Here is a 25,406-nt window from a genome sequence, read left to right as displayed (position 1 = left end):
TACATTTGGCATTAATTATCTAGCTCTATTCTCACTATTATATAATGTGTTACTATAAAACCCAAATCCTCACTATTCTCTTAACAAATGATTACACCTTCATAAATAATTGTCTTTGGTAAACACTTAATATTCAAAATCCCCCAAAATTGGTCAGCTTCAAAAAGACAAAACTATACTGTTAACTGAATAATGCCACCATCAATAAAAGTGATATTACGTTAAGTAAAATGGCAACCAATAAGTTTAAAAAATGATCTGAAATATTGTTAAATGAAAATATAAATATAGTTGAAGTATGCGAATAGTTTCAAATGCTTTTTTTTTTAAAAAAGAGAAAGAATAAATAATAATTTAGCAACAATGAAGGATAAACAAAGCAATAAGTGAAACAAACATGGTTCGTTTTGAGATTGCTGGTAAGGAAGAGTCAATTTAAATCATGCTAATCAAAGCATCAAATGTATAAAAGAAAAAAAAAGGTCATTCAATGTTTGATTACTTCTTCAGAAAATCTTTTCAAATAATAGAAAATATACATGCATGTAAGAAGAGATTACTAAACATGCACTCTACTGAAACACAAAGCTTTTCTTGAGTAATGGTATTGTTAATAGGTAGCAATAGTTTTACATTTTTAAATTTACAGGAAAATTAAAAAACTAAAATAGGACTTTCATTTAATCTTTAGTATTATTTTCAATACACAAAAAAAAGAAACACAATTTTAATTTGAGATTATTGCTCAAAATTACTTACCACAATCTAGAAAGAAAAACAGAAGAAATAAAAAAAAAGAATTTAGTCTGAAAAGTTTTAGATATAATCAATTAAGAAAGTTGGAAGTTTTCAATGAAGTATACAATAAAGCCATTGCAAAAATAGATCTACACCCTCTGTGATAAAAAAAAAGGTGCTACTTTCAAATTGTAATTCTTTTAAATTTTTTTTTTTGGGAGGGGGGGTTTCAAAGGCAGTAAAATAAACTATATTTAAGTTAGATATTTGAATAACTCCTTATTGACCAGTGGATCCCAAACATCTTTTTTTTTTTAAATTTACTGAACCAAGTAGTATAGAGGGGAGAGGGTGCAGAGAGGAAGAAGAGATGGAAGGTTTGAAAGGAAAGTTTAAAATATATTATTCTAAGTCTTTTTAAATGAGGGGGAGAGAAAAGAGAGAGATTACATTTTTTTTTAAGAATTATGTCTTTCATTTCAGAATATTCAGGGCAGAGAAGTACCTAGTGCATTATGGACCCTATTATAAATATATTGTACAAGCCGAACATGATCTGCAGCCTGCAGGCCTGCTTTGTCTAAACATTTTACTGTTTAATAGAGATAAATGTAGATATTTTCTTTTATTTTTAGGGCTCCCCTCCAGTTGTGGGAGGATGTTTAAGATACACTACAGTCTCTGCCATGACCCAAGGAACATTTATGCCAAGTTTTATCAAGATTGGTCAAACGGTGTTGATTTCTACGCGGAATATACATACATACATATATTCATACGTACATAGGCCTTACTTTGTGTTTTATATATTAAATTAAAAAATAAAAAAAAAAGTGCTCAAACAAATCATGATAGGACCAAACATGTTAAAACACATGAATTATAGATGTATGCTGATTGGGAATTCTTGGAAAGACAGAATAGTTATTAAATATAATTTGATAGCCATCACATGAGAATTTAAACTTCAGAAACACAAATAAGGGATATTATAAATATTTAAAATAAATTTCAATTAGTACCTTTCTATTCCATTATACTTAATGAGAAGGTTTGATTTGATTTTAATTTTAGGCACATCGGCACAATTTAGGTCATGTCGTGCCTGCAGTCCCTTAAGGACTACCTTAATGAGAAGGTTGTGTGACCATCACAGTAACATAGAAATGTGCTTATAAAGTTTAATAAGAGTTAGTACTAAATGTTTAGGCAGCAGCATTAGAATGAATGAAGATGCCTACCATGAGGTATCATTCCCAAATATTTAAGAAGCATCACAATGCAAAAGAAAATAACAAAATAACAAATACTTCAAAGAGAGGAAAATTGATTTAAAAGTAATGAAAAAAAATAAAACCCTAATATTCACATAGATTTGGTTCATCGTTGTGACAAAGGTTCAATAAAAAAATAGAGATATTAATATAAATGCAATTTGAGTATAGACTGACCTAGCAACACTTAAAGTTTGGATGCTAAAAAAATCGGCTTGGTTGATCCTGTTCTTATATACAAATTGATGGCACAGCCATGAAATTAGCAAATACCAATACTAAATAATCAGGATATAAGGCAAGCAGGAGGTTAAGAGATTGATGAATTAATGCAGTGAAAACAACATGACATGAAGTAATTTAAGTTTCAAGAGTTTATTGTGCCTCATATCTAGCAAAAGACCTCCTGACACATCTCAACATTTCTTGCTGTAAAATCAGAACAACTATATTCACAATATATCAGTGTAACATAAGCACAGAAGAATTATAGTTCAACACAATTTATATATAGAGAGAAAGAGAGACTTTAGGTACCTATGGCATCTAAAAGATTGTCTATCCAATCAAAAAATTATTCAACTTAAGAAATAACCAGATAAATTATTAAAGAACTCTATAAAATTGATGATTACATTTATTTTATAATTATACATTGTTTTACTAAATTGACCATTGTCATAGTAACTTTTCCAACACAAAACAATATCTGAGCTGCAATGAAATCAACACAGTGAGCAATGCTAAAATTTTCCTGCACTAAAGCTAGAGATGAAAACAATGGGAACTAAATCCTATAGAATTTAAATAATCCAAAACCCTTTTATCGACTAGGAGCCTACAAAGAAAGCCTTAATGATATAGTAACAAGAAGAGATGTCAGCAAAAAATAAAAAACAAAACAGAAACATGTAAAAAAAAAAAAGACAACAAAACTGTTGAAGTATAAATAGATGTCATCAAAATTAGGGTGTCATTGCTAACATGTTTTTCCTGAATTCCAAGACAGCTTAAATCGAAATTAGGAACCACTGTATTTTTAAGAAAGTATTTCATTAAAATATTTATTTTCAGATCCGAAATGAACAGAGTACAAAAATAGCTGAAAACAATGCAACAATGTATTTCTGTTTTTCATACACAATAGAGTCATGAAAGTAATGCATGGAATCATTGACTTTAAATGTTATAAATTCTTTTTTTGAAAATGTGAAACGTGTCCTTTATTTAGATCATTATTGTAATTCTGTTGTAACATACAAGAAAGTAGCATCTCTATGACATTAAATTTATCAGTAAGTAAGCCATACTTAGAATATAAAAGAAATTCACAACATTAAATAAAATCTAAATTGTCTTTTCAAGTCTTTGAACATTAAAACATATTTTTTTTTTAACAAAGAGAAACTAAAATTTTTTTAAGATAAAGGGAAAAAAAAAAAGATTTAAAAAACTTGTATCCATGCTGTTTTTTTTTTATATGTAAAGAAAATTTAATTTAGAACAAAAGTGTTCTACGACTTACCCCATCTTTCTATCAAAAGAAATTATAAATAAATGTAGATTTTTACAAGTATTAATAATACCAAGTAAAGGTAGACTAAAATAATATTCTAAAATGTGAATGTAATATCACATATTTAAAAAAAAACAAAGAAAACTATCATCTCTAAGATCCCACAAGTTTTTGTGGTATTAGATTTTATTTATGCATAATTATGGAGGGCTACAAGGCATGTGTTCTGAGTACGCACTATATGATAGTGAACCATGGATTACCTAGGCAAAGCAAGAGAGAAAACTAAACTCATTCTTCTTGCGCTGTCTCCGAAGGATCTTGAAAATTACATGGAAAGAGTGTGCAATACTGAGATCCTTGGGCAAATGGCTCTTTCCAGCATATTTTCAGTCCTCAGAAAATGCCACCTGTGCTGGCTCGGACATGTTCGCTGGATGGATGACAATTGCATCCCAAAAATCATTCTTTACAGGCAACTCGCATCTGGCTAAAAAAAAAAACTGGTCGCCCCCACCTCTGTTATGTGGATGTAATAAAATGGGACCTAAAAACAGGAAACATTGATACTGACCATTGGGCAGAGATAGCCCTAGACCACACTAGATGGCGAGAGACGGTGACCAAGAAAGCTATGGACAATGAAAAAACATGGGCCTTAGCTCTGAAAGAAAAGCATGCCATATTAAAAATGGCCGGCTCATCTACCACCAAAGCGAAAGCCACCTTAACAACCTGTGATACATGTGGACAGGAGTGTCTCTCCAAAATAGGGCTTCACAGTCGCATGAAAAAAGTGTTCAAGATGAACCATAATCACTCTACATCTGAAGGAGGCCAACAACAAAAAATACTTATTTCCTTTTATAATTTCAACAAATCTTGAATTTGTTTTAGCATAAAATCATTTTCTTATGATGGTGTCAGGATTGGTCATAGTTATCATTAACAGTATCTATGAAATAAGATTGCAACATGCTTAATACTGTTGTTTAACACTGTAAAATCTCGCATTTAAGAACTTGCCCAATCACTAGTGAGTTTATATAACCTAAGAAATATAAACCAACAGCTTAGTGGTATGACTTTCTTTATACCTACCCTCAACTTATTTGATACAGGTGCATATCCTATCCTGCATCAACAAAGACATCTCTGCCATGTAATGAATGTCAAAGAAAAGAAATAGTGAAAAACAAAATTTAAAGAAGAAATAAAGAAAGAGTTTCAGAATCGTTGCCTTAACATTCCAGCAAGCAAAGTATAGTCTGTTACTGGATTGAATGCCAATCATGTGTCGAAGCCTCAAGAACCAAACGAAGATGATTATAAATTTAAACCAATCTTAAAGATAATGTGAATTTATAAAAGCTCTCCATTTACATTGATGAGATGATGTTGTTATTAGTTTTATTATACAATGGTGTCTCATTATACAATGGTGTCTCTACAATATATTCAGCCAAACAATGATATACACAAAGCTAGATAGTAACATGTATATTTGAGTGCATATTATAGACATGAAAGTTACTTTTCAAAGTTGTTTCATAAGACTAAATATAGCAATTGTTTTAAAACTTTTTTTTATTTCAAGAATAAAAAAAAAATGGTTTTCAGGCTGTTAAAACATTTCAACTACGTTTTATTCTACTTGTTAAAACATCTAATATGAAATTTAAAAAAAACAAGGTAAATTATTATTCCAATTTCATTAAGATTATTTAAATTCAGAAATACACACCCATTTTTCTGCATTTACATCAGCATCATTCCATTCTGGCCAAACGACAATCTTTGATTTCTTTGCGTCCACGACATTCGTATTGATTGTTAAACTTGTTCCACTGAAATAAATGTAAGAAAACTTCTTTTGTTTTCAGTGGCCCCTTTTTATTATAAAGATTTCACCATTATTAATTAAATCCTTTAGCTCTAATAAGTTGATATTGTCAGTTCATTATTATATGCTTATTTTAAATCTTGTAAAAATTCAGACGATGTGATGTTCCCATTCATATTTACGAACCTGTAGTTCTAAAGCCCATGGATAAATTTACTTAGCATTTATTCCAAGACTGTATTTTCTGATCATTATATTTATTGGTTTATGTCATTAAAAAGTCAATTCACTTTTAAATTGGGACAGCAAAAACATAAATGTCTGATTGAATTGCTTTGTTTGGCAATTTGGTATATTAGACTTTACACCGGAATTGTTTTCACAAACAAAAAAATAAATAGGTCTTTTTGCTAGTCAAACTTTTTAAAAATTTATATCAGCTTTTGCCATTTTGACTTTTTTGCTGTGAGTCTTTCTTTATAATGATTCAAATTTATATATTAAAATTATTTTGTTTGTAAAATGTTTTACATGTTTCTGATGTTCTTTCAGTTTTAAAAATATTAAAGTTCATCCTAACCCAAACTTCCTACAAAAGGGGATGGCAGCAGAGAGGGTTTGAACTCAGGAGCATTGATAACCCTGAATGACAGTCCAGAGCACATTCTGTATACCAGCCACCACCTTATTCTACATTTCATACCCTTAAAATTTTAACACAAGATTTAATTTTGAACTTAATTTTTTAGAATAGAATATGGTATTATTGCAATTTAACACTCTGAAAGAATTCTTATATTTAGACAAATTAGTAATATTTTCTCAATAGTTTTCAACATTATGCATAAATGTTATATTTTAATTTTTACTATTTACATGAAATATATTTGTAATTGTTTATTTCATTTTTACTATAGGGCATGAAAGAATAGTCAACTACAGATATATTAAATTTTTTTTTTAATCTAAAAAGTTTTATTTTCTCAAGATTTCTTTTTTTGCAATAGTTAAACTAGGCCTCAATTGTAGGCCTACTGGAACATGTGACCAGTTTCTTAAGATTATAGTTTTGATGGGTTCTAATTTTAATTTAAGTCTATATTATAAAGATGTTATATATATTTGTTATAATATGTTTCTGATCGTTCCTTTCAGACAACGGTCTTCAGAAAGACAGGCAAATGGCAGCACGGAGGGTTCAAACTGTATCAACAGTCCAGAGTGCATACCACAAGAGCAAGCAGCCATCCTATATAAATAATTGTTAAGTGTATATTCATATTGCCACAATAATATATTATTAAAATATTTTTTTAAAATTAATATAGATCTATATGATAATATATATTATCTATCATCGTATACTTTAGTCTGGAATAACAATTCTAATCTACAATCTATATATATATATTCCTAGATTTAGGTTTAGGCTAGACTGCTAGCTATAATATTTAAAGATGAGAGTAGATCTACAATCTAAGATCTTACTAATCTTAGAATTAGAATCTACAATTATTATATAATGATATAATATTAAATTTAAAATATTATAATAATGTCAATAATATTCAATTCTACATCTAGTAGTATGATCTAGCTCTGGTCTATAGATCTAGAATTGGATCAATAGACTATAATCTAAATCTAATTGAACTTATTCTTATTTTATTTATAAATAACAGAAGCATCGAAACTGGATTACTTCTTAATCAAAAGTTTAACAACTGGTATTTTATAATAATAATAGTAAGATTTATTTTATATCCTCACGGCCATCTTGTAACTAAGACGCCATAGATAACAGGTGCTTGATACTTACTCTCGGGGTGTAGCAGAGGGGCCACGAGCTCCTCCACCTTTTCTAGCCGTCTTTGCGGCCATTGTAAAATACTATTGTTAGAGTAGAGAGATGACTCAACACTGATGAGTATTTTAATATATTTACAGCTATATTCCATTAAATAATTCGTTTCAATAAATATTTGGTTACTATACAAGAAGGATGAAAGGTCATAGGTTACTAAGCACGCGCAACTTGACATAAACAAATCGACATGACGTACAATAACAATTTCGTTTAAAACTTTCAAATGATGGTCACATTGTTTAGATGTAAACAGAGGTTTATTAGGTTCAAAAGGCGGAGTTGAAATCGGTAAACCAGGAAAGCCCTGAATATTTGTTAAAAATATAATAACAAATATAATTTTTAATCGAAATAAAGACGTATGACTAAGCCTAGTGTCACTGTTTTTCTATAAATTACAGACCTTCAATACGTTTTACGTGTATGCATATTTGTTTGTAGAGTGGTTTTTACTGAGGCCCTATATGTTCCATGAGGAACTCAAAGGAAAGATGATGATGATGATGATGATGTGCCAATCTAGTTGTGCATGTTAATTAGAATAACTCAGTTGTATTGGGCTTTTCTCGATTTTTATTTATTTATTTCTATGGCGGTGATACGTCAGTGATACGCGTATCGGGAAATCATATAGTTCCCAAGGCTGTCATTTCTATACAAACTAACTTTTTTTTATTTGAAAAAAAAAAAAAGAACAAGATTAAAAACAAGATTATAAAAAAAGAGAGTTTGATTAAAACACATAAACGCAGATATGCGGCCCATCCAAGGGTCATCTTTTTGACAAGCAATGCAGATAAAAAGGCAGGTTTCAATATTCTGAGCACGAATATTAGAAGATATTAGCTACAAACTATCAATTCTACCTAGCTCCATATAAAAGAGATCTATGAGGGGCGAAGCTCTTGCCGACGTGGCTGTATTGTTTGGCCGGCTGAGTCGATGGTATTATAAATAACAATACAGTGGAACCTCAAGATACGAGTTTAATTCGTTCCAGACCCGAGCTCGTAAGTCGAATTACTCGTATCTCAAACGAATTTTTCCCATATAAAATAAAGTAAACCCGATTAATTGGTTCTAACCCTATATAAAGTTCCAAATAAAGTTACCTAAATGATAAAAAAGACTTGTCATAAATTAATAAATGTACATGACACAAGTATACATGAACACTAAAATAAATAATGAAATGAAAAATGCAGAAAAGATATCAATCAAATGTCTGTAAAGCAATGGTCAATGTACAGAATATTATCTGAGTGGCTGACGACTGCGGCTGAGTGCGGGTGAGGAGGAGGGAGAAATGGGGAGGGAGGACTGCACAGAACTAAGGGCTACGTAAACAACACTTCATTAACAGCATCAACAAAACAACACTGCTTCGTGTCGTTGGATATCCTCCTCTTCTTTGTATCATTGGACTTTCATTCATTACGTTCATTGTCTTGGGACCCGTGATGTACAAGAATAATTCCTATTCAAATCACTAAACTCGCTAGCTACAACACTCACACGGTTCCACGACAATTCGTTCACTGACATTTCGTTCACCGACAAATCGTTCACGACTTTTCGTTCACGCGACTATTCGTTCACCAGACATTTCGTTCACCCGACAATTCGTTCACGCGACTATTCGCTCACGCGACTATTCGTTCACGCGACATATCGCTCACGGACTATTCGCTCACAGACAACTTGTTCACCGACAACTTGTTCACCGACAGTTGGTTCACGACAAATCGTTCACGCGACTAATCGTTCACGCGACTATTCGTTCACGGCACGGACAAATTGTTCACAGACAAATCGTTCACTGGATAGTAACATATTGTTAATATTATATATTCTCGTCGCGTGTTTAATATATTGACATTAAAACTTTTGTAGCTATTATTTCCAAATGCAAAAACAATTCTATAGAGATCAGGTCAAATCCGAGTTTATTTAATTTCGTTGTTGTTGTTGTTGTTGTTGTTAATATTTTGTTAATGAGGACAGTATGTGATAAAAATTATACTTAAAATAAAAATAAATAAATAAATAAGAGATCTTACAAGCTAGCTGAAAAATTTAAACGGGCCCTCACTTTACTATTGGTAACATTTTTACTTTCACCTTTAATATACCTTGACACCCCCCTCTTTTTTTTCATCTACCGGGAATCTACCCATTCATCTGGATACTCTAGTTAACAGCTAGTGAGTGCTAGACAGACTGGCTCCTCTGGAAGTCATAAAACTTTATTGGACATTGCCTATACACATGTTCAATCTGTTAACATTGAAAATATCTACTAGACACTAGTATAGTACTTTCCATCAAGTTTAAAAGAAGTTTTATTTTATTTTTATTTTAGTTAACTTGTTTCTATATGTGACCACCCATTGGTAGACTAATTTGATTGCTTGGACTTCAATAACAAATTTATTGAAACAATTTTATTTTGTTCTATTAAATTGCGATAAATTTATAACTTTTTGATAGGGAACCAAAATATTTCCTAGTGTTGTAAATGTAATTAGTTTTTTTTTTCTTAGATGTCATAATTGATAAGTATTTACCTTAGATCTGTATCTAGTATGTGACGTTCAGAGTTGAACAGTGAAACCATATATTGTACCAAATCTAGTACCATTGTTAAAAATCTAAATTATGTCTCGTTAAAACACTGACAGGATTGTGGAAAAAATACTAGTGTGTCTGAGCTAGCCAAGAAAACCAGTAACCAGAAACCAGAAATTGAGTAATTGGTTAATATGCATGACTGAATGCATGACGCGTAGGACGTAATCATCTTCTTTTTTTTTGAAGAAACGTCTTTATTATATAAGATTTGTTTTTGTTAATAAAATATCAATAAAATGGGTATGTTAATTAAACATCTGGACCGCTAAGACAGTTGCTACAAAATGCAAAGAAGCAGCTGCGGAAGAATTCAAAGCTTCTCAGCCATCATCGGATGTCACTGTGTCGTGTGATGGAACATGGCAGAGGCGTGGTTTCATGTCAAAAAATGGAGTTGCAACTGTACTTTCTGTTAATCCTGGAGGTGCTCCTAAAGTAATAGACACATTTACCAGCAGTAACTATTGTGATAAATGTTGCAAAAAGCAAAAAGAAACTTACTCCTGAACAGTTTGTAGCTTGGAAAGCAAACCACGCAGCTGAATGTGACGCTAATCACACAGGCTCTTCTGGTGCGATGGAATCACAAGGGATCCTACAGACTTTCCGACGTTCACAGAAGATGCATGGCTTAAACTATACAGGCTATTTGGGAGATGGTGACTCAAAAAGCTATAAAACTGTTGCAGATGTAGATCCTCCAATATACCCCGGTAAGACGATTGAAAAGTTGGAATGCTGCGGTCATGTACAGAAAAGAATGGGACGTCGACTTATGGACCTAAAGAATTCTAACAATGGAAAAGTTTTTGAAGAAGATGGCAAACACTACAAAGGGATGGGAGGAGTAAAAAGACTTACTCAAGCAACAATTCTAAGAATCCAGGGCCATTATGGTGGTGCCATTAGAAATAATACCAACAACCTTCTACAGATGAAAAAGGCAATTTGGGCAATTTGGAAACACAGGTGTGGAGACCACAGTGATTGTGGCCATTGGTGTCCAAAAGAACAAAACATAGCAGTGGCAAACAAAAATAAACTCCCCAAATATATTACTGATGCTATGAAACCAATATTTGAAGAGTTAACATCAGATGCACTGTTGCAAAAGTGTTTACATGGTGGCACGCAAAATGCTAACGAGTCGTTCCATAATTTAATATGGAAAAGATGCCCCAAAAACCAATTTGTTGGAAGAAAAAGGCTTGAGATAGCTGTTCATGATGCCACAATTGTATATAATGATGGGGAACTTGGACGAAGGCAGATATTTCCACTTTTGGGATTACAATTCGGATACTATGCTGAAACATCATTTCGCGCTGCGGACAAGAAAAGAATTTTGTCATCTTTAAATGCAAAAAATATATCAAAAATGACATCCAGGTGTAAAAAAAACATTCATTCAAATGCAGAGGATGCTAGGGATGAAGGATATTTACCAGGAGGCTTTTAATTGTAAGTTTTTGTTTTTATTATTCATAGATATTGTGGTTTTTCTTGATTTTCTCAAAATCTGCTTTTTCAAAATGTTTTGGTTGGTTTTGTCAACTTTCCACAAAAACTATGCTAGCTAGAGCTTTGAAATTTGGAAGTTTTGCTCTATGTCCATATTGAATCAAAACATGCTACAAGAATTACAATCTATTAAGTAGTTTTAAAGTTATGGTCTCAATACTTACCCCTACCCCAACAAGTTTCGACAGTTTTATGGTTCCCACACTAAAAAATTCATTAAAAAAAAGTTTTATCTCTGATTGTAATAATTGTAGATCAATGTGATTGGAATAACATGCTGAAGACACTGTGCAAATTTCAGTTGAAAATATTTTATAGATACTAAAATATCTTGACATGTGTGTTCCTCTATATTTTTTAGTTTTTTGACTATTTTACCCTATTTTTGTGAAAAATTTCACTTTTTTAAGGTTTTTTTTTTTTTAAATATTTTTTTCATTATTAAATGATCCATCCAAACATATAGACACTTAAATAGTGACAGATTTGTTGATATTTCAATTTGGGGGTTTAACCTGCCCTTAAGAAGATAAGCAAATATGGGTAGGTCGAACAAGACTACAAGAGTGTAAAAGAAGGCCTACATGTTGAAAGTAAAAATGTTACCTATAGAAAAGTGAGGTCCCATTTAAATGTTTCAGCTTGCTTGTAAGATCTCTTTTTTCTTTTAAGTATAATTTTTTATCACATACTGTCCTCATTAACAAAATATTAACAACAAACAAACAAAAAAATTAACAAAGAATTTCGGATTAGGCCCGATCTCTAGCAATTTTTTGTTTTTGGAAATATCCAGTGAACGATTTGTCTGTGAACAATTTGTCTGTGAACGAATTGTTAGTGAACAATTAGTCGCGTGAACGATTTGTCGTGAACCAACTGTCGGTGAACAAGTTGTCGGTGAACAAGTTGTCTGTGAGCGAATAGTCCGTGAGCGATATGTCGCGTGAACGAATAGTCGCGTGAGCGAATAGTCGCGTGAACGAATTGTCGGGTGAACGAAATGTCTGGTGAACGAATAGTCGCGTGAACGAAAAGTCGTGAACGATTTGTCGGTGAACGAAATGTCAGTGAACGAATTGTCGTGTCCCCTGTGATACGTGCGATTGGTCGAGATCATGGTGTACCCACACTCCCCATTTTCCTGCGCTGGCAATTATGGTTCCTATTCCGAGTAAGAACGGAAAGATCCGATTTCGCACGATCATCATCGATAGGTTTTAGCTATTAAGCTCGACTCGTAACTCAATTGTCGCTCGTAAAACGAACAGAAGTTTCGCTCTCGACGCTGCTCGTATCTCGAATTACTCGTGTGTTGAGCAGCTCGTATCTCGAGGTTCCCCTGTATTCGTAAGTATTCAATGAATTGATAGTTCTGAAGATACGGTTCTTTATCAGCCTGGCCTAATGGATGCGATTCAATAATTATCTAACTGATGGTTTTAACCTACCGACAAGGAGGTTGGTGGATGGTCAATCTCTCATGGCCTTTGGAGTAAGTTCTTCCCTTTGGACAAATATCTAAAAAGCTAGTGGCATCTGCCAGAAATACTAGTAGTACATAATACTTAACACTGCTTATTAAATTTTGTTTTACAAATGCATACAAATGAGTGAGCACAAAACGCATTCCTCTTTTAAAACAAAAATAAAACTAATCATTAAATTATTCGTAGCTCATACAACAGAAAACCCATAAATTACAAATGTACAGAAAACACTGTCATGTTTCTTAGACCAGGACCAAGCGGTATCTTTATGAAAGTAGCTGCCGAACTGGTTTCAATGGCGTCTGATAGACTGGGTAGAAATTTAGCAAGATAGTTAATAAACACACAAAAGCGTCGAACTTCCTCGACGCTTTTTGGTTTGTTCATTTCTTTAACAGCCTTTACTTTTTCATGATCAATCTTTAAACCATCACTTGTAATTAGATATCCCAAGAATGTAATTTATTTCATTTTACTCTCAGCTTTTTCTTTGGTCAGTTTAATTTCAAAAGAACGACAGCTCTCAAATAATGCTGTAATGTCGTACTTGCCATGGTCATAGGAATCTGTTTCCCATGTGTCTCCAGAACCATAAACTGTAATATCATCAGCTGCACCAATCACACCATTAAGACCCTCACTCAATAGCAACATTTTGTTGTCGAATATTTTAGCGCTCATCCTGAGATGGCGATGCATCACATGTATATTTCTCGAGTACCTTTAGCTGCAAGTCAGCAGCTTCATTTGCCTGACAGATCTTTACACAAATTAAGTCTTGAGCGTCTCATTATGCTTTTATAAAAGTTATTTTTTAGTCCTAGACAACATACATAAACATAAATACACATATAAATGTAGCACGCACTGTCACCATAGAAACACACACGCATACTCCATACCAACCCACCCATGCTTTGAATGTTTTAGGCTTTTTAAAGCAAAGAGAATCAGGCAATCTTGCGTTCCGAACAAAAAATGACATTCTGTTCTACTTTGACCACGAAGGAAGAGAATAACATTGTTCCAAACACGTAACACTTAAAACCTTATACATTAGGTTTACAAACATGTTACAAAGAAGTTACAAATTAAGTCTTATATAAAATGCTTTAGAACGGTGCCGCTACACAAAGTATTGTTTGTTTCCGACGAGCCACGAATTTTAACTAAGAAAGGTTAAGTGTACTTTTATGAAATCTCAATATGTTGACTTTGTTACGTTTCAAAGTAATTTGATAGATGGCAGAAATTACATGAGGTTATAACAAATTTCTTAGGGAATGTAAAAGTCCAAAAATTTACAAGATAATGGCTATCCTTACTAAGATTTATTTTTCCAAATTGTTAAAAGTCAATATACAATATATTTTTCCAAATTGTTAAAAGTCTATATACAATATATTTTTTTCCAAATTGTTAAAAGTCTATATACAACTCACATGAGACTGTCTCTCTTGCCTATCAGAAGACTCAGCCCTGGAGATTGCATACCGTCTAACTGTACACATTCAGCAATAGAAAGGCGGCGGTTCGGAACAGAAGAACGACGAACATTTAGATGGGAGGCGGACGATATTTCATCACCGCTCCCCTTCCTCGATACCAAACGTTTCATCCTAATTGATATTTTAGTCCTGTCTTGTTTAAGTACATGTACAGGCGTCCTTTAGAGATTTGAAACTGTCGGGCCCTGCAGGATAACGTCAATCCACTTCGCGAATGCCTCAGAATAAACTCAAGTTCCATAAAGTCATCTCAATATCTTTTTATGCAGCATGATAATAAAACGACGATATAAACTCAACTGATTAACAAACAAACACTGAATTTGTCAATTTCTCTTCTTTGTGTATCTGCACTGATACAATAACAAACTGTATGTGTTATATAGCTTACCAATTTCCACCGTTGTGAAGAACGGGTATCAGCTAGTGTTACCTATAGAACATCTATGAAACAAAACCAACAGGACTAGGAGAAGTAAAGAAATCCTTAACGAATTATATTTATTTTTATAGTAAAAGTGCCAAGGCGAAATGTATTATTTTGGAGGTCAGGAGGTACGTAGGCACTCTCACGCACTCTATAATACACACACGCACACACACAGAATATAGCTTATGTCTATGCATTGTACCTGATAAACTAATCAATTACTGGTTGCCACTCGGTGGGGACAAAGTGATATAGGCAATTTGCTAGAAAAAACAAAGGAACCAAACATAATAATTCTTCTAAGATAATTGATAGATATGCCAATAAGAACAGTATGCTTTCAGTTTGGAATGGCGGCAAACTCGACTGCATTAAGGCAATAACAACGATTTCACAGAGTTGAAATGCTGAAGGCCTATGTATCTTTATCCTTATTCATAATATGAAAGCAAATAAAGAAGTATCAATACTTGTCTACATCTATAGATGTGACGCTGTTAGGCCTACTTGGTGGAGAAAGCCTATCAAATTATGACAATTATGGCTTGTCAAGATAAATAAAGTTAGTTTCCCTTGCGATCAATGGGGCAGATGATGCAATTGTCATCTGTTTCTGTGGCCCACGGTTAATGAGGGTATCATGTGGCCAGCACAAGACCAACCTCCTTTACTTTTATCCAACTAGAGATCAGAAATGGCTGGACTCAGATGCGCCCTATTCATCCCGAAATTAAAAATTCCAAGTCTTCACCAGGATTCGAACGCGGGACCCTTCGGTTTGAAAGCTAAATGCTTTACCACTCGGCCACCGCGCTTCCTTTGTCAAGATAAGGCTTCGATGAAATGGTCTTGAATGTTAATAACTTTGATTACTTTCAGTCTTTAAAAACTTCTCAAAAATGATTCTTTCCAGCCGAGTGACTAGGTTTGGCAGAATGAATCGGAAAAACACTTAAATGGCTCACATATTATATCACTTTGTCCCCGACGAGTAGCAACCAGTAATTGATTGGTTTATCAGGTACAATGCATGGGCATAAGTTATAGTAGATATAAGCTATAGTAGAGCCTACGGTTTATAGTGATGTGAATGTCCAAATAAAATTGTTTCATTTAAAATACGATGATACGTTTGATAAACATTGCGGAAATAAGTCAAGCCAAATCGATAAACTAGTGAAAATAATAGATCTCTGGTAATCCAAATTAAGAAAACAGTGATAAAGGCCTATAACGGCGTTTTAGCAACTCAAGAGGCTGTACTATATATATATGCCTCTAGAGTGAGCCTGTAATAAACCAATTGTAAACTGTTTAATTATTCTTTACAGAACATTAAAACCTAATCAAGTCAGAAAACAAATTTAACACACACGCTCACACTATTTCAACACTTTAATATGAAAAAACAAAAGAGAGCATGAATACTATTGTCTCGTTGCTAGACAAGTGTCCAGGCAATGAAACGGCGGAAACAAGCCGAGACAATGGCCAAGCGATTGAAATGTATCTGGGCGAACGCGACACATGCTGGAAGAAAAGAGAGAATAGGAGTAGTCGCCTATAGAATTGTTTGTGCTTGAAATTGATTCGATACCAGATGACGATGTCTAGTAACTCATCATTGTCGAGAAACTAGTGCTTAAAACGAGCAAAATATATTTAAAAAAAATAGTTTTTAAAAAATGCTTATATGAAACTATATTTACAGTAATGTACAAGTTATTTCCCTTATTCGATATCAAACAGAATAATTAATGACCTATAATTGACTAAGTATTTTTGTTTATTGATTCATGTTTTGTTAGGTACAATAAATAATTGTTTAAGTATCAACTTGATCGGGGAAAGAGTGAGGGAGAAACAGCGTTAACAATTATTAAAGGGGACTAAACCCAAAAAATTTAGCCATATCAGTGAATACTGAAGTATTGGTTTTTCTTGTTGCTATTAAACAAAATAATGAATTACCAGTTGTCTAATTCGTAACTATTTTTTTATTGATTCATGTCTTGTCTATTTCAATGAATAATTGTACGAAGTTTCAGCTTGATCCGAGAATGGGTGTGGGAGAAATAAGGTGTACACACTTCTTACCAGACAGACAGTGTGAGTTAATATAAGCTTTGTAATAACAACTTTCTATGCATGTGCAAAGTACCTTAATTTTCGAGACGAACTAAGAAAGACGTGAAATCTTGCAATTTTTATTTAAATACTTTGTAAAATAAATCTGTGCGTACCAATAATAAAGCATTAATCTATCTTTTCCCTATCTCTTATCCATTTATTGAGATCAGGTCTTTGAAAAAAATGGTCACGCCTTGAGAAAATAGTTTGAAGGTTGAGATAGATAGAGATTCAATTTTTCTGTACATGCAAAGTATTGTTTGCACCTTAAAGTCTCAATATGCCAATTATATCATATAATATTATTTTCAACTTACTTATTTTAGGAGATCAAACCTCCCCAACGTATGATGGGATCTAAAATATTTTCACTACAAATTTATGAAGGAAAAAAATATTTAAACGAATGGAGAGAATTACAAATTAACTAGAAGATATGATGATATGCATAAACTGTGGTAAATAGTTAGTTTTCTTTAATGGGGCTTCTTACTTTACTTTGGTTAAAAAAAATCATCTGCCGTTACCCAATTTCTTCTTGTCACTTCCAAGAAGCAGATTCAAGTTTTTGCTAGAGTTAGAATAACAAAACATTAAAATCTGAACATTGAACTACGTCAACCTGCAGTATTAACCGGTATATAGCTACACTTGGTTCACTGCCTTTCATGAGTTGATTTTTTAACTTGCTTCTCTTGATGACACTCTTCTCTTTTAAGCAATGTCTTCTTTATGCAAATATGTGGAAAGTTATAAGGGAAAGATTTGGTCGAGAGGTTAAGCACGCTTGAACTTGGCTTGGCTACCCATGAAGGGGGCCTCGAGGTTCGACAACCGACTCCAGCAGAGTTGTGTTTACTGAACGCCTAAAAGGCAGCACGTAAAACCCTCCCCCTAAATACCCCTCCCCCATCCCCGACTTCACTGGTCCACAAATGAGATTGAACCATAGTGCTCTGAACATGCTATAAGCATGAAAGTAGTGCAATATAAAAGCTATAATTTGAATATAGATTTAATTAAAACTAAAAAAAAGCACAAATTGTTAAGAGCACAGTGAATAGAGCGTGTAGCTAAACTATTCTTATATAAAATTAAGTTAAAAAGGAAATCCTCTATGACAGCAAGGCACACGAAAAAAAATAAACTTTTATCCTTATTATTAGACGCAGGGTGATCGAGCAGTAAGGCTAGAAATGACAGCTCCCTTGCTGCCAATAGAGGATTGAAGATGAGGTATTACATAACATGTCAGATCCATTGATCTGTTCTATAAAGTCGTTTAATATATTCAGCTCTAAGAACTCAAATTATAAAATTTTTGTTTTGTTCGATATTATTATTTTTGAGACGGAAAATTATTTTTTACTGACATCTCGCCTGGCATAGACAAACATTCGCGTCAAAAATATTTTTTTAAAGTTTGGATTTTCATAATGACTATTTTGTATGTGGTAGATTATTACTGTAAGCTCCGGTTAAAAGAATAGCCAGTCATAATTGTAAATGATATGCTACAATTAAAATAGTATTCCGAGGAGAATTGTTACTCTCACTGATGTTTTGGGGCGCGGTGGATGAGTGTTTAAGCGCTTGGCTTCCGAACCTGGGGTTCGAATCTCGATGATGGCCCTAATGGGTACCGGATTTAGTTGGGGAAAGTAAAGGCGGTTGGTCGTTGTGCTGGCCACATAACACCCTGTTCATTAACCATTGGCCGAAGAAACAGATGACCTTAACATCTGAAAGGGGAACTTTATTTTATTACTGATGTTTTGGGAGTAGTAGTCCTGTCTCTAAAATAATGTGTCTATTTAAACACTTTGATAAGAGGCTTAGTGTGGAATAAATATTTGTTTAAATTTTGAAAATATTAAAACATCTACCCAGCGATGAACAATTTATTTTCAATGTCTTCCGGGAAAAATCTGGTCATCTAGAAATGCACATGCACAATGAAACCTATTAACCTGGTTATTCACACACAAAAAAATCTACTCTTAGCCCAATGAGACGTCTCCTACTAGCCCAATTGTGTGTTGCAGCATGGCTCCTACCTCCGAAGACGGCGGAAGACTGCGAAAAGAGAAAAATTGACCCCTTCAGAAAAAAAAAGCTCTATTTGTAATTATATTCCGATTTACCACGTGCAATAATGGCACATTTTACAAAGCTTTTATCAACTCACTTTGTCTGTCTGTCTAGTAAAAAGTTTGAACATGTTTTTCTCTTCATTTCCCATTCTCAGATCAAGTTGAAACTTTGGACAAATATTCATTGTATCAGACAAGAAATGAATCTATAAAAAAAAAACACTAATTATCCAATTAGTTAATTAATTATTGGTGATTAATTATTTTGTTTGATATCGAAATAATGAGAGATGTGGATGTATATATGGATTATATCCCCTTATTACGTTTCGTCACGTTTTTTCTCCCACTTCCCATTCTCTGATCAAGTTGCTATTTTGAATAATTATTCATAGCCGAAGACAATACACGAATCAATCCAAAAAAAAAATAACTAGTTAGTTAATCAATTAGTATTAATTAATTATGTTTATTTTATATAGCAGAAAGGGAGCTAAAGCCTGCCCTTTTCAGATAAATGGCAGTAATTTTCGGTTCTTTGTTGTTGTTTTTTTTTTAAAGAAAAAAATATTTTTTTTTCTATTGCTTGTTTCAAATCTGCAGACAATGCTTTATTAATAAAACATAACGATTTTCTCATGAGAGTAAAGTTGTAGTTGCTGTTACACAATTTAACTTAACTTTCTTTTGTTCGCGAGACAATTACTCCCCCCCCCCCCCTTACAATATAAGCACGACGAAACACAGAGTGTACAGTAATTATAGACACGAATACAATGAAAACAAGCATACAAGTTGAGTCAACGTTATACTGTATAGGCTATTAGGTTATTGATTAATTACATCATTTCACTCATGGGGGGGGGGAGAATAAATATAGGTCTACAAAGTTATAGTGTCGTTACGTACTTAACGGGCGAAGGAATACATATACATAGTTATCGTTAAGTACTAGACCAACCCTCCAAGGCTTTCAGCAAATATATTTCCGGCTTCGGCTAGCCGTTCAATAGGGATCGATGTCGATACGACTTCAATAATAAACAGCACTGATCACAGAAACCTCTCAAGGCCCATCATCTTGTCACAGCCATAATCGATTTTTTTTATATTCTTTAGTACTCTAAAGGAGTCCAGGTAATGTCCTAAGTCTATAACATAAAGAGGAAACTTGAATATCCGTTTATATTTTTAAATCTTCATTTTTATTTAAATATTAAACTACATATAAGTAGATAAATCATTTATAGCCTATTTGTTTTCTTGTTTTAAAAGAAAAGTAAAGCACACTTTTTAGAACTAGCGATCTATAGGGCAGATGATGTAAAGGTCATCTGTTTCAAGTACATTGAAATATAAATTAAATAGACGACAACTCTATACAGTGTCACCAACATTTTCTACAACGATTATAGAAATGTTGACGCAATGAATAAGCCTAGTGCCCGGCCTATATTACTTAATTGCAATCCTTACCTAATGGATATTAATCACCAACATGAGACCGCTTCACAAATGAGGACATTCAAAACAGGATCACAATAGCGATCGGGCCCCACACTGATCTTCTAAACGTTGTCAAAAAATATATATAAATTGTACGGCCATATACAATATCCACTGGGTACGCTGACTTTTCTACGGAGAACAGTATCAGGAAAAAGAAGGAGAAGCGGACAAATGAAGCGAAGGGAAGACAAGGAATGGAAAAGCCTGTCAATGAAAGAGACTCTAATCCTTGGAAAAGACGTAGAAGAATGAAGAGAGATGGTCCACAAATCATTTACGAGGTGCCCCCTACAGTCCAAAAGACTAAGGGACAGATGAAAGTGAGGTATTTATATATTTAGAAATTATTAACAAAGAAAAAAAGCTAATTTGTTATCAATCATTACGCTGTAACTCTTTTAGAGCTCTATATTTATTGAATCAGAGTTATAGTTATTGAGATAACAGATTAAATTTAATTAAATGAAGTCATGTCTTCTATAGCTTCCAATGGTGTTTGATCACTAAAGACAATTTTCAATAATGCCGCAAAAAATATACATACTTGCTTTTGTTAATTTTCAATTTAAAATATAGGCCTAAGTAGGCTATACAAATGCATAAAAAAACTGTACGCTATACAAATGCATAAAAAAACTGTAGGCTATACAAATGCATAAAAAAACTGTACGCTATACAAATGCATAAAAAAACTGTAGGCTATACAAATGCATAAAAAAACTGTACGCTATACAAATGCATAAAAAAACTGTAGGCTATACAAATGCATAAAAAAACTGTACGCTATACAAATGCATAAAAAAACTGTAGGCTATACAAATGCATAAAAAAACTGTACGCTATACAAATGCATAAAAAAAAACTGTACGCTATACAAATGCATAAAAAAACTGTAGGCTATACAAATGCATAAAAAAACTGTAGGCTATACAAATGCATAAAAAAACTGTACGCTATACAAATGCTTAAAAAAAACTGTAGGCTATACAAATGCTTAAAAAAAAACTGTAGGCTATACAAATGCATAAAAAAAAACTGTAGGCTATACAAATGCATAAAAAAAAAACTGTAGGCTATACAAATGCTTAAAAAAAACTGTAGGCTATACAAATGCTTAAAAAAAAACTGTAGGCTATACAAATGCATAAAAAAAACTGTACGCTATACAAATGCATAAAAAAAAACTGTAGGCTATACAAATGCATAAAAAAAACTGTAGGCTATACAAATGCTTAAAAAAAACTGTAGGCTATACAAATGCTTAAAAAAAAACTGTAGGCTATACAAATGCATAAAAAAAACTGTACGCTATACAAATGCATAAAAAAAAAAACTGTAGGCTATACAAATGCTTAAAAAAAACTGTAGGCTATACAAATGCATAAAAAAAAACTGTAGGCTATACAAATGCTTAAAAAAAAACTGTAGGCTATACAAATGCATAAAAATAAACTGTAGGCTATACAAATGCATAAAAAGCTATCAAATATTTTAGAGAACTATTTTAGAAAGAACCAAGCAATTTTGTATTGTATCGACAATCGGCGTTAGTTTTTGTTTCAAGCAAAGAATGGTACTCGCTTGTCAATTTGACAGCTTTGTTAACTTTTTTTTCAGAATAAACTGAGAACCAGAAACCCAGACACACATGCAATAAACTTGAAGAATGTTTTAACCCAGACTCATACAACGGGCAATAAAAGACAAACTGCCAAGCTTAACTGTAAATATGATACAAAAGCAAAGGTGGTAAAAGAAAGGGAGTGACAAGTCGTTAACGCGTTTGGAATTAACATGTGACTGTCATAAGGAAATGATATAGAGTGGGGTATCAACAAATAGAAGAAAATGCTTACAACTAAAATTCAAGAAGAAGAGAGAAGAAGATAAGTAGAATATATCTGTCCAATTCCTACCACAACTTATAAATCTAGATCCTCTCTAGAAACGTGGAGAATAAAGGCAGTTAGACGCCTTGATGACAAAGGCAAGCCCTTCAAGGCCTGGAATTCTGTGTCAATGTGAATGACATTTAGTGTAAAGAGTGGTATTGGCCTGCGCAAGGAAATGTTTTTACAACTTGAAATACTGCACACCTCCTTAATCTTCGGGCTCGAAGTAAAGCCTTATAAACAGTAGTTTGGGGTCTGAATCAGTGGCGTAGCAACCATGGGTTCATTGTGCCCGGGCCGATGACTAAAAAGGGAAGCAGTGACCATCGAAAGATAGACGTTAATTACTTTCAGTAGACATACACGGATTGAGTTTTGTGACACTATTACTTGCTTGAAGCTCTAAATGAAATAAGACTAATGACAATACTTTCAAGGTGGTACATGCGTTGGTGTGTCTTTTTTTGTAAATGTAGGCCTACTGATTTATACCGAATAGCTTGATTTATTTCTGTTACATTCAACTTCCAAATTTCTTGAAGGGGAGAGCATATTCCTATCCCTGAACCAGGGTCAACGGGTACTTTGCTACGCCAGTAGTCTGTGCCTTGCCAAGACAGACAATTGAACGTTTTATCAATCAAGTTAAAGGGGGTGGGGGAAGGGGACATTCCACTAAGGCCTATGCATGCTCTGTGCAAACCTTATATTCCTAGTTTATTCTTGAAATAATTATATGCTGTTCCCATTGTCTATTTTTATGCCCCACATCTGACCCCGCAAATCTTGATGACCCATATTCGGAAATTCAGTAAAGCCCCACTGCCCACCCCGTTTTTTTTTAAGCAATCTTCGTAAGCTCTTTCAAGGAAAAGAGACGTAGCTAAATAATTAACTGTAACTAAACGAGAAGGATGCACACATTATCAAAGTATATCATGATAGTAGCATATTGCAAAATCAAGTCGTAGGCCTACTCATTTTAATAATCATTTTAATGGAAAGAATAATTTCTATGCGCAGAGAGTAAACGTTTGGCAGCATAGTAATAATAAAAAAAAGGAACATATTTGACAGACAATCCTTTTAAAAGGACTATAAAATGATAGATAAATATCCCTTGTTTCCCTTCTACAATCCAAATGTTACAGTCAGGATGTAAATTACAATTTTTTTGTGTGAGTTATCTGATGTTATATTTAAAGGCATATCGTGTTATAAGGTCATCGATTAATTAAGTTAATAGTCTTGATCTAATAATTTATTATATGAAATTTTTAAAAACAAACTACGTACTTATCAAAGGCACTCGTTTTGGAAAATTTGACCTCGGCTATAATCTGATCTTCACTCAAGTTGCTTTCCCTCATGCTTAGATGAACGCAAGAAAGAAAAACAAACTTAGCGGCTCAGTTTAAAACCAACGCAGCCAGCTGTAATAGCCATAGTAAACTTATTTGTAAACACAGTGACGGTGTTTTGGATGATTTGATGGCCAGAACAAAAAAAAATTGTTTTCCAACGTTGTACTTATTTGCATAAAATCATTATGTAAACTGAACTTTAGATCTATATAGACTGGAATTAATGCAATCTGTGTAATTCTTGACGTACATTGCGAAAGAAGACTTAATAAATCAAACGTACGAATCGCACAAGCAGTCTTGGCATCTACGATCCTTTTGGAATGAGCTTCATATATTGAAATGTACACCTATTGGTGAAAAGCCGCAAAAACGTCAATGTTAAATGTAAGGCCTAATCAAAAGTAAAAAAAAAAAAGTGTTTCGAATGTTCTTTCACATTCTAGACCAAACCTCCCGATGGACGACAGGGGTCGGCAGCGGGCAGGGATCGAGCCCGGAACCTAGGAGACACCTGAACGACCGTCCAGAGCGCATACCACACGACCAGGCTTATGTTGTTTCTGTGGCCCAGCGTGTCATGCGGCCAACATTACGACCAACCGTGTTTACTTTTACCCTACTACTATCAGGTAGCCATTATAGCTGGGTAGACTCAGAGGTGCCCTAAAGATCTCGAAATTCAAAATCGTCCACCGCGCTTCACGACCAGGCAGCTAATGAGTGACAAAGTAGAAGAAAAATGACACATTAAAAAAAAAAGGGGGGGGGGTAACGTCATGTGAGATCTTGGGAATAGTAGACCTATTAATAAAATACTCTGAAAGACACAAAGATAAAGGCACATTCCTCGTCCCATATGCTAGGGCAAAGTTGTACAAATACTCCTTCTTCCCTAGCGCTATTAGAGCATGGAACGGGTTGCCTTAGCTAGCCAGGAAAACCAGTGACTTGGCAGAATTTAAGTCATTGGTTAATATGCATGACTAAATGCATGACGCGTAGGACGTAATCATCTTCTTTTTTCAAGTAACGTCTGCATTATATAAGATAAGATATTAAATAGACGGAAGGAAATGAAGGAGCTCGGTCAACAAAACAGTTGTGGCGCGTGCTTTATCAGGCTACCAGACAGGCGACTCGTATAAAAATTCTAACTTTCCTTTTTGTTTCTTTTATTTTGTCTTGTGTTTGCCCATTTTTTTTTTAAAGTCTTTTACGTAAATCATATGAAAATTGTTAGAAAAAAAAATTAAATTATATAAAAATTGGCTAATCACCGGTCGCAGCAGTAGAATTCAAGGAAGCACTAATAAGCACTTACACAAACATTACTAAGGTTTATTGGACACAAAAATTACGAAAGTCGCCAATTCATTTAGATCTACATCTGAGATCTTGATACGTTCTGCCATAGACCTATATATGGTTCTGCAAAAAAAAAAAAAAAAAAAAGCGTATGTAGCTCGAAATATAGGTCCTATTATGTTGCTACTCATTATCTTCTTATCTTAATAATCTTATATGATACAGGGATACATTACATCATGATCATATTGTTATAACCCTATTGGCGGCGCAACAAAAGGGTTATATATAA

At 33.4% G+C, this 25,406-nt stretch overlaps 1 protein-coding gene across 17 annotated transcripts in view; it reads right to left on the bottom strand.

Annotated features, from left to right (window-relative positions):
• The window catches only part of LOC106078008 (androglobin-like), an 87,882-nt gene that overhangs the window by 56,336 nt on the left and 6,140 nt on the right, over positions 1-25,406 (bottom strand). For 4 of the 17 annotated variants that reach the window (XM_056032912.1, XM_056032916.1, XM_056032906.1 and 1 more), the window contains exons 1-2: positions 14,323-14,535; positions 5,273-5,375 (exon numbers count right to left, since the gene is read on the bottom strand). In XM_056032912.1, coding sequence (XP_055888887.1) covers positions 5,273-5,375; positions 14,323-14,498 — 279 coding nt within the window. In that variant the 5' untranslated portion in view covers positions 14,499-14,535. Of the gene's footprint in view, positions 1-5,272; positions 5,376-7,190; positions 7,399-14,322; positions 14,539-23,738; positions 23,891-25,406 lie in introns of those variants that run through there. The other 13 variants (XM_056032907.1, XM_056032910.1, XM_056032904.1 and 10 more) reach the window with 8 other exon arrangements.

Source organism: Biomphalaria glabrata, chromosome 6 (assembly GCF_947242115.1).
Source record: "Biomphalaria glabrata chromosome 6, xgBioGlab47.1, whole genome shotgun sequence".
NCBI lineage: Eukaryota > Metazoa > Mollusca > Gastropoda > Planorbidae > Biomphalaria > Biomphalaria glabrata.
The sequence above is the reverse complement of the archived record's forward strand: the minus strand, read 5'-3'. Positions and strand labels throughout refer to the sequence as shown.